General features: G+C 47.0%; 1 protein-coding gene across 1 annotated transcript in view; it reads left to right on the top strand.

Moving 5' to 3' along the window:
• Window positions 1-3,392: 3,392 nt before the first annotated feature.
• Stat1 (signal transducer and activator of transcription 1) overlaps window positions 3,393-17,665 on the top strand; it is a 40,936-nt gene continuing 26,663 nt past the window's right edge. Inside the window, exons 1-7 of the mRNA XM_036173240.1 lie at window positions 3,393-3,544; window positions 3,736-3,857; window positions 7,344-7,474; window positions 8,096-8,240; window positions 10,226-10,324; window positions 13,280-13,369; window positions 16,983-17,061. Of these exons, the coding sequence (XP_036029133.1) occupies window positions 7,347-7,474; window positions 8,096-8,240; window positions 10,226-10,324; window positions 13,280-13,369; window positions 16,983-17,061 (541 nt within the window). The 5' untranslated portion in view covers window positions 3,393-3,544; window positions 3,736-3,857; window positions 7,344-7,346. The remainder of the gene's footprint in view (window positions 3,545-3,735; window positions 3,858-7,343; window positions 7,475-8,095; window positions 8,241-10,225; window positions 10,325-13,279; window positions 13,370-16,982; window positions 17,062-17,665) is intronic.

The following is a 17,665-nucleotide window of genomic DNA, read 5'->3' as shown; positions in this document are numbered from 1 at the left end:
GTTGCCTAATATTGTTCCAAGGAAGTCATAGGTCAGCCCCGATTTCAAGGTTGAAGAAAATGTTCCCTCATCTGTTAAGGAAGTAAACACACTGCCGTATTGCAGAGAGGTGCAGGAAACAGAGAAGAGGCCAGCATGGTGGCCGCTGAAAGTCCCGCAATGGAAGAAGGACTGTGTAAATGATAGTATCTGTCCATTTGCCCTGCCTGTTCCGTTTCTATTTGCATGTTTCTATTTCTAGTTACTGTAAATATTTATTTAATGACTTAAAAAGTGTTATAAATGCTTAGTGCAAGAAGATAGGTATAACCAATTAATGTAAGTGGGTGACTGGAGAATATAAGAAGGCGTGAATAAGGAATGATCTTGTTTTTTTTTTTCCAGGAAAAAATAAATGTTCTCGAAATGAGAGATTCAGAATGCTTTCTCGGGGTCTTTCCCCACAACATCATGAATCGCGAGTTACTCCAGTGCCTTCATTATTTGTTGTACAGTTTGGGTCCCAGGTTCCTTACCACCACAGACTTCCTTTTGTCTGCATACTAGCTCAGGCATGCTAAAGCATAATTTCTTCTTACCTGATGCTTCTGGTTGATTTCCGGTGATTAAAGGGCATCTTGTCATACCCTGGCCTTTTCTTTCAAACCCTATGCAAGTCTTTGTATTTATTGTATACAAGTATTTGTATTGTTTTAAATTTTTCCTATTGGTGAAATGGCCAGCAGTGTCCTAACCTGCTGAGATTAGTTAGAATGATTATTTTGTCATCTGTTAAGTAGCCATTTCAGAGAGGGTGGGTGGGGGAATCTCAGATACACAGGATAGCAAACATGGAACAGTTCTCCAGTGGCAGGCTCTACAGGGTTGCGCGGGCCTTTTTCTGGATCAGGCTGTAGGAGCAGCTGCACCTGGGGATGCCATGTCCTGGAAAGAGAATGAGCAAAGAATAACAAATTGTTGCCAAAGAGGGTGGCAAGTACTCGGACAGCAGGACACCACCATTCCTTTTGCTGGCAGAAGTCTCAAGCCTGAGTCAGGGCCCAGAGAGCAATGCTCTACTCTCAGTGAACCCATGACAAGTTAGGAAGAAGAAAAAAAGATTTGAAAATTATAATTTACCAGATATGGCATCAATTGTTGTTGTCTTTTTTAAAGTTTTATGTCTTTTGCGTATTTCAAATTGTTGTTACAAAGATTCAGCTTCCTGAGTTGAATCCCTGGATTTGGAAGTTTCTTTCTTGTAGGTTTCTGTTTTGTTTTTGGAATGGTTTTGTTTGTTTGCTTGCTTGCTTGTATGTTTCATTTCTAAACATTTGAGAATCTAATATAATTACAACACTTTCCTCTTTCCTCCCTCCAAGCCCTCCGGTACACCCCGCCCTGCTCTCCTATAGAGTCATGAACTCTTTTCTCACCAAGTGTTCTTTGCATGTCTGTAACTTAAGTACAGTCTGTTCAATCTGCATACTCTTACTTGTATGTGAGTTTTCAGGGCTGACTTTTTGGGCCCTGGAAACCTCTTCCCTGAGGAGGACCACTCCTTCTCCCAGCTTTTATTAGCAGCCCGTAATTGAGTAGAGTTGAGACCTCAGACTTTCCCCTGTCCCGTTTAGCAGCTGATACCTTACATGGTAGTACCTACAAAATAAGAGAGTGATTTCCCTCCAGAAACTGTAGTTTTTAGACACAATAGGACTTGGACACTTCAAAAAAAAAAAAAACATAAGAAAGAATTAAAATGAAAACTCTGAGGACAAATTATAGACAAATTTAATTGGGTAATTAGGTAAGGTGAGACCAGGCAGGAAGAAAGGCAAGGCTGTTCGTGGAGACAGCTCTGCGCTGACTTCGGGAGGATGAATGTATGACAAGAAAGTAGACTGGACAGACAGAGAAAGAATAATGGCTGTAATGTGCACGCATCTATGCACATCCCTGGGAACTTCTCAGATCCTTGTGCTACCCGAAGTTGCTGGGTTACTCAAGGATTCAGCTTCCATCTACTCGAAGGAACCACCGGATTCTACAGGTGTACGTTCCGAGAGGGTCTAGTCGGGCCTCCGTCATACCCACGTAGAGAAGTGACGTTTGATCCGAGGTTTTAAGATGCGTTACCCACCAAAGAATTTGGAGAGCGCACGTGCTTGCCTAGCAAGCGCAAGGCCCTGGGTTCGGTCCTCAGCGCTGGGGGGAAAAATGTCCGCACAAGCTCTTTAGAGAAAGTGACAGGGGACAAGGCGGCTTCATAGAAGATACCGAGAAATTCGAATTGTGTAAGAGCAAGCAAAGCCGTCATGAATTTTCCAGATTGGAATGATAGGATTAGCTTCGCAATTAGATGCACATCATTAAAACGACTACCTGGAGAACGAATTCCGTGGGCGTGAAGAGCTGCAGCGAGGCTGGCATTGGGACGCTGCTGCCATGACCCATGTTGGGGGGGAGGTGGGGGAGACAGAGGGGAGTCAAGGAAACTTAGGAAGGAGGAGGAACAGAGACCCATGGAGGTTCAAGGCCCAAGTGGTGCAGACCAGGGAGAAGGCACATCGCTTCTGTGACTTGTCACACATCATTTCCAGGCTAAGAAGGGTCTGAGGAGAAAGCTGGTGGCTTTTGTTTTCAGTATAATTTGTCTACAGGGTCAATAGGTATCCAAGGACAGGGGAACTGTGGGGCTTGGGGGAAAGCCAAGGGTTGGTATACACGCATCTAGGAGTGATCCAGGACATGGAAGCGAGAGGGGAGGCCATCAGAGGTGCAGTGGGAGAAGGGCAGAGCAGGTCCTGACATTAGCCTTTAGTGGTTTGGTAATGGAGATGGGGACCCCAGAAGTCTAGAGAGGCAGGAAGGTGCAGAGGTTCTGTAATCTATCGTGATGACTAAGGCGGAAGAAGTTTCCATATCGGAGGTGTCAGCTGTATTAAACCTTTGTTTCTTTCTTAAACTTCTTAACTGGATTTATTCATTTGATTTCATGTGTTTTCGCTTGCATGCATGTTATGTATGTGCACTGCTTGCATGCTTGGTGCCTGAAGATGTTGCAGCTCTCCTGGAACCTCCACGAGGGCCCTGGGGACCCCACCTCCGTTCTCCTCTGCCTGTAGTCACAAGCTCGTCCCCAGTTCTGCGTTCTCAGCGATGCGGCTGGTTAATGCAGGGCCTCCGAGGCCGAGCCTCGGCCAGCACAGAGCCTCCTTCTCGCTGTTCTCCAAACTTGTAAACAGGACTTCCAGTCTGCGGTTTGCACCGCGCTCCTACACGGGGTGGGGAGACCCGGGACAGGAAGGCGGAGCGGCGGCCACGCAGCACAGTGGGGGGAGCGGCTGGCCCGCGGAACAGCCGACTAGACCCCGTCGCTGATTGGCTGGTGCGGAAGGGGGCGGGGCGCGCGGGGCCTTTTCTCCCGCCCGGTGCTTTCGTTTTTTCAGCCCTGAGTCTGTCCAGGCGCCTCGGTGACCGCGGGGACCGGGACCCTCAGACCCCTTTGGGACGCAGCTGAGCGGCGGCGCAGGGAGATCTGCCCAGGCTCGGGCACCTGCGTGCAGTGAGTGAGCCCCGGGTGCGGGCGGGAGCGGGGCGCCCTGACCCCGGCCATTCGCGGTGCTGGGGTAATAGAAATGGATTTGTGCAATGGACAGCTCTCCCCGGAAGACGCGGCAGCTTCCCTCTTAACCCTTGCTCGCCCTACCTCCTGTCTACTTTCCGCGGCCGTTAACAGTTTCTTCTTTTTCGCAGTTGTTGCCGCACTGTCCCGGCCCCAGAGCTGCCGACACCCTGTGCGTGCAGCAGGCACCCAACTTGCTGTGTGTGGTGGCTGCTCCTGTTGAATCCCTCAGCCTGCACCGGGAGACAGCCCCGTAAGTGTTCTTGACAGTACCGTAAGTGTTCGTGGAAATGAATGCATTTGGAAGCTCGGTCTGTAGCAGCCCTTAACCGGGTTTCTGGAACCTAGACGTGGTATTTAGTTACTGCAGAAGCACTAATGGTATCATTATTATTTAAAAAATAACTCCCGGGCACTACCAAAGAGTTCTGGGGTAGTTGTACAGGTGGGTGAAAGTTGTTTTTATGTGGAAGAAATTACTTGAGCGCTGACTGCTCAGTGAGCATCTGCCGGACTCAAACTTGTAGGATCATCATGGGGTTTGCCTTTTTGCTTTTCAGCGCCTACTGAAACATACAAGGTTTCAGTTGATTTAGGCCATATACCAGGCACTGTTCAGGGTCCAGAGGATGCTAATAGCACAATGAATCGCCTCCGAGGCTCTGATGCTTACAACGCTGTGGTACGCTTCCCAGGGAAGATTGGAGCTGATGCTGTAATAGCAAAGCAAAGTGCCACGAGGTTCTCACCCAAGGAAGCTAGATGTGGGTGTGACAATGGACAGCTTTAGGAAGAAGGGCCATTTATATAGAACTTTGATTGTTGGCAGCAGTGTGGTCCAGTCTGTGGCCCAGGGTAGATGAGAGGGTAGGATGTTTGTTGGAGGCACCCCCAAACTTGGTTTGAGCCGGGTGATGGAGGGTCTTGCCAGTCCCGGGTTTAATGAGAATATGAACTTGATTCTGGGTTTGTTAAGATGACTCTGTTGATGCACGGGTTTGTATCCAGTCTATATGTGTTTTAGCACACACAGTCCTAGCCAGTATGTGCACAGAGGAGTAACTAAGTATCTGACAGTACATCACATTTACTTTGGGCACGTCCCTAATGAGGCAGGGGTGGGGTGGGGTGGGTGGGTACTGCTTTGGACATCAACATAGGTAAATAAATCAGGTGTAAAAAATCAAATTGCTACATAGACATGCCACAATGGTGGGCTGGATGCAAGGACCAGATGACGCCATAACAGGCTGCTCAGTCTTCTCTCAGAGATCAGGCCTCAATTTCAGTTTCCTGAGACTTGAGTAAGCAGTTTCTGGGAGGGCCATGAACAAAAGACACAGTCCTTGCAGTAGCTCCCTTTCTGCACATATTCTGACTGCTCAAGGTTCAGCCAATTGTTTACTGTCTGGGACCCTCCCCAACTTAGAGCTATGTTCATGAGTCAAGGACAGAGCCTGGGCCACTGAATCAGCTCCCACAGTCAGTACGTGCTAGGCCAGCCAGCCTCCATGACAGCTCAAGGACAGAGTCTGGGACTTGTCCAGGCCTGCTCAAAAATGGTAACTGTAATCTCAACTAACCCTAGCCAATTAAAAGTTACTAACATGATTGCCACTCACATAAACCAATCCCGAGTCTGATCCTATGAAGTCTGTAGACCCCAAGCTCCCTTTGCTTTAAAAACCCTGCCCCAGCCAGGTGGTCATGGCGGCGGCCCATGCCATTAATCCCAGCACTCGGGAGGCAGAGGCAGGCGGATCTCTGTGAGTTCGAGGCCAGCCTGTTCTACCAAGTGAGTTCCAGGAAAGGCACCAAACTACACAGAGAAACCCTGTCTCAAAAAACAAAAACAAAATAAAAACAACCCTGCCCCATTGGTGCTCAGGGTCTCTCCTGCTCTGCTGCTGCGTCAGGCAGACAGAGAGTCCCGAGTTAACTCGTAATAGTAAAAAGACTCTTTGCTTTTGCATTGGATTAGGTCTCTTAGTGGTCTTTGGGGGACTCTGGGTACAACACTGGAGCCCTTTTTAGTGGTATTTGAAATGGTAGCTAGCTTTGTCCAGACATTTCTTCGCTGTCCATTAGAGGGACATTTGGAGCAGACAAGACTTCATCCCTGCACATGAGTGTTTGAAAACAGGTATTTATCTACACATCTCCATACCTCCCCTGAAAATACAGACCTTTCCCTAGAGGTCTGGCAGGACCAGACAGGCTTCGCCACTCTGAATGTGGTGATGCCCATGTTCACTGGTGTGTGTCCTGTTATGTGATGGTCGTACAAAACTTGTTCTTAAGACTTCCTTAAATTAGGGATTGCCATAATTTTTAACCTTTAGGATTATAATATAGAAACTGACTTCATAGTTATCTGAAGAGAAAAGTGCTACTTTATTCTTTCAAAAGCATTTAGCAATGCTGTTTGAATAAAATTCTCTTGTGACACGGTGACTCACTGTGTAACCTTGTAGGCTAGGCTTGCGCTCTTGGTGCAGCTCAGGCTGACCCAAGTGTTGTGATGTCAGGTGTGGTCAGCCAAGGGGGCTGTTGTTTCCGTCTGTGGAGATGGCTTCACGGCACACAGTTCCTGCTGTGCATGCATGAGGACCCAAGTTTGGATCACCAATTAAAAAAAAAAGACAGGTATAAAGACATGCTGGTGTGACTTCAGTGCTGGGCGCACACAGCTTGCTGGGGAGCGAATCTAACCAAAATGGGTGGAGTTTCTGTCTCAAAAAATAAAATGGAGAAGGCATTGAGGCTGGAATCCTGATAATAACCTTGACCTCTCCATGTACCTGTCAGCACATATACAAAAATAGCTCCTTATTGAGATGTAAGCTTTTTCTTTTGTGCCAGATTTATTGTTTGCTGTCGGAACAAAAAGAAAATTTATTTCTTTTAAAATTTGTTTAACAAAAATACTTTACCGTATGAATCATAAATATAAAATATCAGCTTGAGTCAGAGAGGTGGTTCAGTGGTTACAGCTCTTGCCATCAAGCCAGAGAACCTACATGGTGGAAGGAGAGACCCGACTCCTACAGGCTGACCTCTGACCTCCACTCACGTGATGTGGCACATGTGCACACATGTACACAACACATACGATAAAGTGTAACCATAAAATACCAGCTTTAAAATGTAATCTGTAGAAACACTTTTAGGAAGTGCTTGTGATATCTTAATTCTAATAATGTTTTCTACTTGTTTGATAAAGAAGTAGCAATTCACTGTAAAATATTTATTGGATGCCCAGTTTGTGCCAGACATTGTTCCTTCTCTTTTCCTTCCGACAGAAAAAGATAATGAGGTACAAAAGAAAGCATGTGATGAGTCTGGGTGATAAATGCTCTGCAGAAAAATATACCAAGGGAAGGGGTAGTGTTTTCCCAGGAAGGGTGGGACCACTGCAATGAGATGGCTGGAGTAGCCTGCCCTGACCCTTGAATACAGACCTGAGATGTTTTTTTCAAAAGAACTGATCCTCAGCATGTGGGCCTGACCCCTTGGACAAACCTATATCTCTAAAAAAAAATATTTACATTACAACTCATAAAAAAAATAGCAAAATTACAGTTCTGAAGTAGCAATGAAAATGATTTTACGGTTGGGAGTCACCACAACATGAGGAGCTGTGTGAAAGGGTCACAGCGTTAGGGAGAGTGAGAACCGCTGGTCCAGAGGCTTTGCCTGGAGCAGGAGCTGTCTGTTCACGCGTGTGTTCTTTCTGCAGAGGATGTCTCAGTGGTATGAACTGCAGCAGCTGGACTCCAAGTTCCTGGAGCAGGTTCACCAGCTCTATGACGACAGTTTTCCCATGGAGATCAGACAGTACCTGGCCCAGTGGCTGGAGAAGCAAGACTGGTAAGCAGAGGTCACTGGCCAGGGAGTGAGCCCCCCGTGGCCATAAAACCAAAGTCATCGGTCATTTCTAGGCTGTTCTGTCATTTACTTATTTATTTTTGTATTTTTTTTTTTTTTTTTTTTGGTTTTTCGAGACAGGGTTTCTCTGTGTAGCTTTGCACCTTTCCTGGAACTCACTCTGTAGCCCAGGCTGGCCTCGAACTCACAGAGATCCGCCTGGCTCTGCCTCCCAAGTGCTGGGATTAAAGGCGTGCACCACCACCACCACCACCTGGCGTGCTTTCTATTCTAAAACATATTGTTCGCTAATGGCAAGAGCTTTAAACATTCTGAAAATATTTGACATAGAAAGTCCAGGCTCCTGTGGATTTTTTTTTCCTTTCTGGAGATAAATACCATGAATAGTTTTTCCACACAATCTCTGCCGCTTTCTATAATTTTTCATGTCAGTTGTGTGTGATAGAGATACTATGCAAATTGCTAATAGAAACAATGTCACCTTGAAAAAAAAATAAAACTAAGAACCGCGTTATCTTTTGATAATCTTAGTAAGGAGAGCAGCATTTTCTTTTGAGTGTTTTGAGTAGTGTCTAGAACGCATTGTAAATTCCCATCTCCTAGGGAGCACGCGGCCAATGACGACTCCTTTGCCACCATCCGTTTCCATGACCTCCTCTCTCAGCTGGACGATCAGTACAGCCGCTTTTCCTTGGAGAACAATTTTTTGTTGCAGCATAACATCAGGAAAAGCAAGCGCAATCTTCAGGTACGAACGGGCTTTGCTGGAAGTGTTTCCCTGCTTACATTATTTCCCCTCGGCAGATGCTAGTCAGGACACACTCACTGGCATTTAGAGAAGTTACGGGAATAAAGAAACTCTTTCTGTGGCTGCTATTTATAAGGCATAAATAAATGCAGTTTCTATTTGTTTTAGAAACAAGAGTTTTCAGGTTTAAGTGGGATGCTATAAAAACTCCGTTTAGCTAAACATTGTTAATATTTAGACCAAAGAAAAGGGGGCTTCATTTTCAGAGCAGTGAGCTATGGTCACACATTAAGCTCCAAGAAATTTTAGTGATCAACTAAATCTGAAGCCCTTGTGGGTCCCAGTGAAGATATCCCAGGACGGTTTGGCTCACCTGAGGCTTAGTCATAAGTGGGTGAGTGACTTGGACTAGACCCACTTTGCCTTGCTTCTGGCAGACTTGTCCACCATTGGGTGTTCAGATGTACTCCCAGCATGCCCTTAGCCTGGCTGCCACATTTATTCTGTAGAGTAGAACTTTCTTGTTTTAATGGAGGTGAAAGGTCTCATGTGATACACCAAGCATTTCACCCTGGGTAACTGGCTGCCTTCTGTTTTGCTTTCTTTTTGAACATATCTGTGAGTTTATGTCAGTGAGAAGGAAAATCATATTAAGTTTATAAAGTTTTGCTCTTACTCAGGCTGCGTGGTGGTGACTTGGTGTAAGAACATGATTGCCAGTACTTTGACAGTGGAAACAGAAAAATCGAGATGAATATTTTTTTTTTCTAGTTAAAAGTATAGTTGTACTTCAGTTCCTATGTTGAGGAATTAGTTGAAGACTATCATGAGTAGTTCTTAGATTGTTTGCATTGTCTCCATTTCCTAACATAAGATCACTGGCTTCAAGATTCCGTATGGATGGATACCAGAACATTACTGAAGAGGTGTAGGTATGGCTCAGTGGTCAGGGTGCAGGCTTAGTCTGCCTGAAGCCCTGGATTTTATACTTAATACTGCCCCAAACCCTCATGATCAACATATGAAAATATTTTGTTTTTAAATCAAATTGCTCAAATTTGGTAAGTTAAAGTAATTTTTGTCCTAATTTATGAAAGAAGTATTTTGTTTTTATGAAAATATGTCACTGGGCATGGTGGCACATACCTTTAATCCCAGCACTCAGGAGGCAAAGGCTGGAAGATCTCTATGTATTCCAGGACAGTTACAACTACATAGAGACCCTGTCTCAAAAAAACAAAAACCGAACCAAAACAACAGTAGCAAAAATAAAATCCCTTAAGCCAGATTTAGTAGACAGAAAATAAGCTTCTTGAGGAATAGAAAAATTTGTATTAAACCAGGATTTTACAGACTTTCTATTCATGACCTCTTTTTACTCAAGAAATTTTTCCACAACTTCATGCATATCAGTAGATAAATTAGTTACACAGATCAGGCATTTATTGATTAATAAATAAAATAAATTTATTTTAAAACAATTCTTTGATATATGTGTAATTCTACCATTTATTAAAGATGAAATCAAATTTACCTATGTGTTAATGGAGTCTTTGTCTAATATGATAAAATTCAAAGATCTGTTAATTTTATTCAGGCTTGGAATGTAAGAAAATATCAAAGGCTCTGTTTCCCATAAGTAAGCCATTATGTTACCCAAAGAGCAGGAAACTTTGTATGTAGACTCAAACCCTGCAGTTAATCGCATGCGATCCTCTGCAGTCTGAGCCAGGCTGGTTTGAGCCTGTGGCGTGGTGCTCTGCGGAGGCAGGTGCTGTGCTCGGAAGCAAGGCGTCAGTGGGATTGAACGGTGCCACCCAGGAAGCAGTGCCAGAATCCTATGTGTCTGACTTTTAATTTACCCGTAGTTCTGCACGTTCAGAAGCCTTTCAGGGTTGCCAGATTTCATGTCATCCTCATATTCCGTTTCATTCTGACCTACAGTTACTCTGAAATTTATTTTTATCCTAACCGTCTGTGTCTAGGATAACTTCCAGGAAGATCCCGTACAGATGTCCATGATCATCTATAACTGTCTGAAGGAAGAGAGAAAGATTTTGGAAAATGCTCAAAGATTTAATCAGGTACTTTATTCTGAAGCGGGTACTGACGGTTAGAATAGAAATGTGTTGTGTATTTCACAGATATTATTACCAGGGCCTTTCTTAAGTCACTGATAATACACCTCTGGCTTTATAACTTCAGAAAGCAGAAACAGTCAGATCCAGGGGTTTTCTAGAACTATGCTGTAAGAAGCGTCATTGTCTAGATGAGTTGATTCCTAGTGAGAGCGACGGCATGTAAGCCAGGTACTTGCAGGTAGGGGTGAGGATGCCATGTTGGTTGTGACATGGCCGGGCGGGGCCTGGGTCTTCAGGAGTGGAAGCGGGCGGAAGCGTGGGGTTCTGGTAGCCTTGCCGAGGGGTGGCCGTGGGAGGTGGGAAAAGTACACCAGTTCAGGGTGTGTGGGGGACAGCAAATGACCACTTTGCAGTTGTGACTTGAGTCACTTGGAGAATGCCGTCTGCCGAGGGAGAAGGGAGAGAGAGGCAGCAACAGGGTGTTTGCAGGACGCAGCAGATTTGGGAGGAGAAGAAAAACACCAGTAGGAAAATAAAAGCTTCATTACTTCAAACAGTGCATGAATCCGAGTCATAACACTGCTGTGTGTGGGCACATGGCTTTGCTGGTCATCGTGGGGGCCTTCCCAGCAGCTGGGTTCAGCGAGGTTTAGGGCGTTTTTCATTGTTTTCCTAAGAAGTGTAGTGGTGCTTGAGGACAAGGCAGGCAGGGGGCTGTGAAACCATGGTCGTGTGAGTTCTGGCCAAACCATTCCAACCCTGGAAGGAGGATGCAGAGGACACGGTAAAATGTCTGCCTACTGCATTTCACCAACAGATAACGCTGTGAACGGTGCCACCGTGGGGGACGAGAACAAACAGAATGTGGCCAAGGCCTTTTTCCCTGCTTTCCCGACCCTTTGTCTGTCACATTCCAGGAGAGCCTGGTCTTTCCTGAGGCATTTAGTTACTATTCCCCTATGACAGTGAAAACACCTTGATGTGCTGCGTACGTAAATATTATGTACCCTAAACTGAAGCTGGATGGTTCACTCGGTACCTACCTTAACGTGTGTCAGCATTAGAGTGAACTGTGGCTGCCTTGACGCCCAGTGGAGGCAGACGTGTGTGCGTGTAAGAAGCCTGCGGAGGAAGTTCTTATTTATGTGGGATTCTCATACTAGCGGCAGCAGGCAGTGAGTCTCCCTGCATGTCAGATACACTAGCTTGCAGAACAGACTACCCCCACCTTTGCACATGGGTATGCCACTCTTCCCGTTCGACCTCCAGCCTAGAGTGGGCATTGTAAGCGGCAGGAGTGGTCTTGGTTCTGCCGTACCAGCCCCACCCTCTGGCTAGTCATGGGGACTTGAAGGCTGGCCCACTTTTGAGCTCCTGTTAAAAAGGCATGTGACTTGGGGAGAGGTTCATTTTGAGCCTCCCACATGACACCTGAGGGTTGAACACGTGGCCAAGGCCTCTTTGGGTGTGAAGGAGAGTCTCGGTTTTGGGGGTGGGGTGGGATGAGGCTCGGGGAAGGTGAAAGGCACAGTGGGCGCCCTTGCCACAGCGCTTTAGTCTGACCTTTCTTTGACGTTCCCCCCTTGCTGACGTCACCAAGTTCTTGGCTTCATTAATACACAGGAGTAGGGTGACAGGTCTGGTATGTGTGTGAAAATAATGCAGTTTTGCGGGAGAGTGGAATCAGGGCCATGTGGATGGAATGTCCTTATACATGAGTGTGGCTCCAATAGGTTAAACATGTCAACCGTGCAAAATGCTGAGTCCATTCAGAGCATTTCAGGAACATAGAATTATATAGAAGCGTTGACACAGAAAGTGTTGTCCCCTATGTGTGTGTGCGTATGTGTGTGTGCGCCTGTGTGTGTGTGTGTGCCTGTGCATGAGCACGCTGACGCCAGAGGAGGACGTGAGAAGTTTCCTGTTTGCCTCGCCACTCTCCGCCTTAGTTTTGAGGCAGCATCTCTTACTGAGCAGGAAGCTCTCCTTGGGCTTGGCTGGCCAGCCCTGACTTCCTCAGGCCGGCCTTGCCTGTCTCTGCCCTGGGGTTACAGGAATGCTCTGATGTGCCTGGGTTTTACACAGTGACGGGTACTTGAGCTCAAGGTCCTCCTGCCTTCACAGCGAGGGCTTTTACCCACTGAGCCTTCTTCTCCCCAGCCCACCTCACTGTCTCCCTTGTTTTTCAATAAAATTTTTAGGAAAAAAAAAAACTACATTACACATGTTTTTGTAGGAGACTGTAAAGGTTTTACTGCTGCTTTTGGTGCTTCTGTGGTCACAGTGTTCCTGGGTCGTTGAGAGCTTTAGAGTGGTCTGGATGATAGTGGCATTCAGTGAGTCCCGGTGTGGTCCCAAAGAAGCAGCTCCTTAGTAGGAGATGGGAGTAGGGCAGAGGGGTGGAGGCAGGGGGAAATACCAGAGTCACATGAATAGGCTGAGGCGGAGGGTCTTGGGCTCCATGTCCATTGCCAGACTTTTCTACTAAGCAGCATACAGCACTAAGGCAGCCATCAGGGAGTGTATCTCATTCTTAACATTCTGTCCACACCCCTGGTCACCCACCTAGCCTTTGATAGCTGGGGAGGAGACCAGGAAGTCGGGATCCACCAGTGACCTCTCCTTCTATATGGGTATAATGTGTATAACCTGTGTGCAGCATTTGACAAACCTGAAGTAATGCTTACATGCTCCATTAAATGACACAAATTAATGGAAACTTGTACAAACCCTTGACGTGAATATGCCTACATTTCTGCAGCTTTATTAGTTTGTCCACATTTTCCAGGGCTTGGGAAATGAGGATTGCTTTGTTTTGTTTTGTTTTGTATCCACATATGGGGAGTCTGTAGTGAGATTTGCAATGGCCACAAGGTATGGAACTGGCTTTGGAATGTAACCATGTGAGTAAATATATCAGAGAAAATGATGGCCATTAACACTGCGTTTCTCATTAAGGCGCAGGAGGGGAATATTCAGAACACTGTCATGTTGGATAAACAGAAAGAGCTGGGTGGTAAAGTCAGAAGCGTGAAGGACCAAGTCATGGTGAGTACTGAGTGAATATGTGCATTTTCCTATCGCTTCGGAAGGGGAAATGTTTCAGTTTCTCCCAGTGTAAACCTAATACAATAACTAATCTAAGTTGGAAGAAAAAAACCGTTCTAACGCTCTGAACAGAAGTAGACACGGTCAGCTCTGTGTCTTACGGCCTCTGCTTTGGCCTCTAAATCCCGAGCTTCCTTTTCTTCTTTGTGGCTCATGCAGCCAAGGCTGACTTTGCCTTCATTGTCCAATAAACCAGATGTTGCCCCTGTTGGCCTTTCGCATCCACATTTCTCACAGGGTGTCGCTGGAGTTCCATGGGGCTCCAGGATCACCGTGGCCCGTCTTCTAGACCACTGTTTTACTCTAGGACCCAGAAGATGAACAAAAACCGTTTCATTCAAATACATCTCAGCACACTTGATTAGACTAAGGGGTCTACACCAATTTTAGATGACACCCCAAGACAGCTGATGGAAGGAAATGACTGGGGGGACCCTCCTGCCTCCCCAGCTCCATGTGATGGTTATTTATGGAAAAGGCCTCTGAGAGGTTCAGAAGTGCCGCAGGTCTGGGTAACAGGAGCAGGGCCTGGACTCGGGCTTCAGGCAACATCCTTCTGAACCCCAGATTTTTGCAGCAGCTTTATTCTGCACTCTGTCAGGGAAATGCTCCACTAAAGTAGAAGTATATGTCCCTAATGTGGAAATAGCAGGGACATCCAGAGGAGGAATACGTAGATACGTGACTAGATCTCAAAACAATGATGAGGCTTGTTTGTAGGGTGAATATACGTTTTCTTGTTCAAGTTGAACTGTGTCAGAGTAAGAGGGCCCTGTTAATCACACCAGGACTGCCCCAGTCACCCAATCACACCTGCTCACCCTGTTAATCACACCAGGACTGCCCCAGTCACACAATCACACCTGCTCACCCTGATCACACCAGGACTGCCCCAGTCACCCAATCACACCTGCTCACCCTGATCACACCAGGACTGCCCCAGTCACCCAATCACACCTGCTCACCCTGATCACACCAGGACTGCCCCAGTCACCCAATCACACCTGCTCACCCTGATCACACCAGGACTGCCCCAGTCACCCAATCACACCTGCTCACCCTGATCACACCAGGACTGCCCCAGTCACCCAATCACACCTGCTCACCCTGATCACACCAGGACTGCCCCAGTCACCCAATCACACCTGCTCACCCTGATCACACCAGGACTGCCCCAGTCACCCAATCACATCTGCTCACCCTGATCACACCAGGTCTGCCCCAGTCACCCAATCACACCTGCTCACCCTGATCACATCAGGACTGCCCAATCACACAGGCACACCTGCTCACCCTGATCACACCAGGACTGCCCCAGTCACCCAATCACACCTGCTCACCCTGATCACACCAGGACTGCCCAATCACACAGGCACACCTGCTCACCCTGATCACACCAGGTCTGCCCCAGTCACACAATCACACCTGCTCACCCTGATCACACCAGGACCGACCCAGTCACCCAATCACATCTGCTCACCCTGTTCACACCAGGACTGCCCCAGTCACCCAATCACACCTGCTCACCCTGATCACACCAGGTCTGCCCCAGTCACACAGGCACACCTGCTCACCCTGATCACACCAGGACTGCCCCTGTCACCCAATCACACCTGCTCACCCTGTCACACAGGACTGCCCCAGTCACACAGGCACACCTGCTCACCCTGATCACACCAGGACTGCCCCAGTCACCCAATCACACCTGCTCACCCTGATCACACCAGGACTGCCCCAGTCACCCAGTCACACCTGCTCACCCTGATCACACCAGGACTGCCCCAGTCACCCAGTCACACCTGCTCACCCTGATCACACCAGGGCTGCCCCAGTCACACAATCACACCTGTTCACCCTAATCACATCAGGACTGCCCCAGTCACACAATCACACCTGTTCACCCTGATCACACCAGGACTGACCCAGTCACACAGGCACACCTGCTCACCCTGATCACACCAGGACTGCCCCAGTCACCCAGTCACACCTGCTCACCCTGATCACACCAGGTCTGCCCCAGTCACCCAATCACACCTGCTCACCCTGATCACACCAGGTCTGCCCCAGTCACCCAATCACACCTGCTCACCCTGATCACACCAGGACTGCCCCAGTCACACAGGCACACCTGCTCACCCTGATCACACCAGGACTGCCCCAGTCACCCAATCACACCTGCTCACCCTGATCACACCAGGACTGCCCCTGTCACCCAATCACACCTGCTCACCCTGATCACACCAGGACTGCCCCAGTCACACAGGCACACCTCCTCACCTCTCTTACTTCTAGAGGACAAGGTTTTCCACAAGCTTGTTTTTTCCCTACTGAATGCTTCACAATGAGATTATAAAATCATTGAGACTCAAATGTGATAAGGGCTGGGGAGGTGGTTCAGTGGATAGAACACTTGCTGAATAAACATGAGGATCTGAGTTCAGATCCCTAGAACCCATTTAAAAAGCCTGGGATGTCCAATTACATCTGTAACCCAGATGTTCTATGGTGTTATTGATACTGCTGAGGCTTGTTGGCTGTGAGCCTAGCACCAGGATCAGTGAGGGACCCTGTCTCAAGGAAAATGTACAGCTCAGTGTACCAGAGGGACAGTGTCTTAGTTAGGGTTTCTTTTGCTGTGAAGAGACACCATGACTATGGCAACTCTTATAAGGAAAAACATTTAATTAGGTGGCTTACAGTTCAGAGGTTTAGATGATTTTCCAATATCATCATGGCTGGACACGGTGGCATGCAGGCAGACATGGTGCTGGAGAAGGAGCTGCGAGTCCTACATCTTTCTGGCAACAGGAAATGGACTGTCTCACTGAGCATGGCTTGAGCATATATGAGACTCCAAAGCCCTCCTCCACAATGACACTTCCTCCAACAAGACCACACCTTCTGATAGTGCCACTCCCTTTGGGGCCATTTTCTTTCAGACCACCACAGGCAGGATGCCGCGTTATCATATGTACAGTTTGATGTACCAGAGGTCTAGGATACCACAACATTTACCACATTATAATATGTACAGTTCACTGTACCAGAGGGCTGGGAGACCATGTTATAATGAGTGCAGTTCAATGTTCCAGAGGGGCTAGGATGTCATGTTATAATATGTACTGTCAATGTACCAGAGGACCAGGATGCTATGTTATAATGTGTACAGTTCACTGTACCAGAGGGCCAGGAGGCCATGTTATAATGTGTACAGTTCAGTCCTCGCCATGTTATAATGTGTACAGTTCAGAGCACCAGAGGGCCGGGAGGCCATGTTATAATGTGCGCTAACCAACTTTGCGGGCATTTGGTTATCTATCATCCCAGACATAGATAAAGTCCCCCTGCTAAAGCTGCTTTCCTGGTGCTTGTTTCTCTTCTCATCCCATGGTTCTGTCAATAAGGGATGCACCAGTGCTCACCTCTCTTATGTTCAGCTGGAAGCCACAGGCTTGTTCTTATTATTGAGATATTTTGTGTAAAAGATTAAAGTTCTGTAAGGCTGGCTCATCTTCCAGGGTGTTAGAAAACTTATTTATATCCTTATTTGCAGAGCATAGAGCATGAAATCAAGACCCTAGAAGATTTACAAGATGAATATGACTTTAAGTGTAAAACCTCACAGAACAGAGGTAAGAATCAAAACAGTGTCCGTTGGCTGTATTTTTTTCCCTGTCTACAGTAGTGAACATTTGCCAGATGTTTTCTGATTGGTTGAAGCTTTGGGCTTCTTGATGACCCAGGTCAGTTTTAAGTGCTCAGGTCTGCTGACTGTTTGGGCCAGATGTTTTCATTTGGCTCAATATCTATAATTCAGTCACTAGATGCGCATAGTACTGCCCACCCACCCCCAGTGGTGACGATCAAAATTGTCCTCAGCCATTGTCAGATATTTTCAAGGGAAGAGGACGAAATATTTGTTGGCGAAGATAGAATGGTACACAGATGGAGTTTCTGTGTCCTGACACTCATGGACACTGCCGTGGCACAGCGTTTCTCAAATGCGACAGCAACATCCCCTGTTCTATTGTTGCTACTGTTTTTAAAAATGCTAACAGAAACTAAAATGACCCAGAGGGCCAGTCGACAGAACACAGGGCCCTGGTAGTCAGTTGGTCACTAGGGAGAGCTGATTAGTGTAGCTGGGAGATGGATGGGGGAAATGGAACCTCAGCTGCCGCCTTCTGGCTTGTCTGCTCCTCCCTCCAGGCCATGGATGTGCCTTGTATACACTTA

This window comes from Onychomys torridus, chromosome 23, assembly GCF_903995425.1.
Source record: "Onychomys torridus chromosome 23, mOncTor1.1, whole genome shotgun sequence".
NCBI lineage: Eukaryota > Metazoa > Chordata > Mammalia > Rodentia > Cricetidae > Onychomys > Onychomys torridus.
Note: the sequence above shows the minus strand (reverse complement) of the source record. Positions and strands in the feature narration are given on the sequence as shown.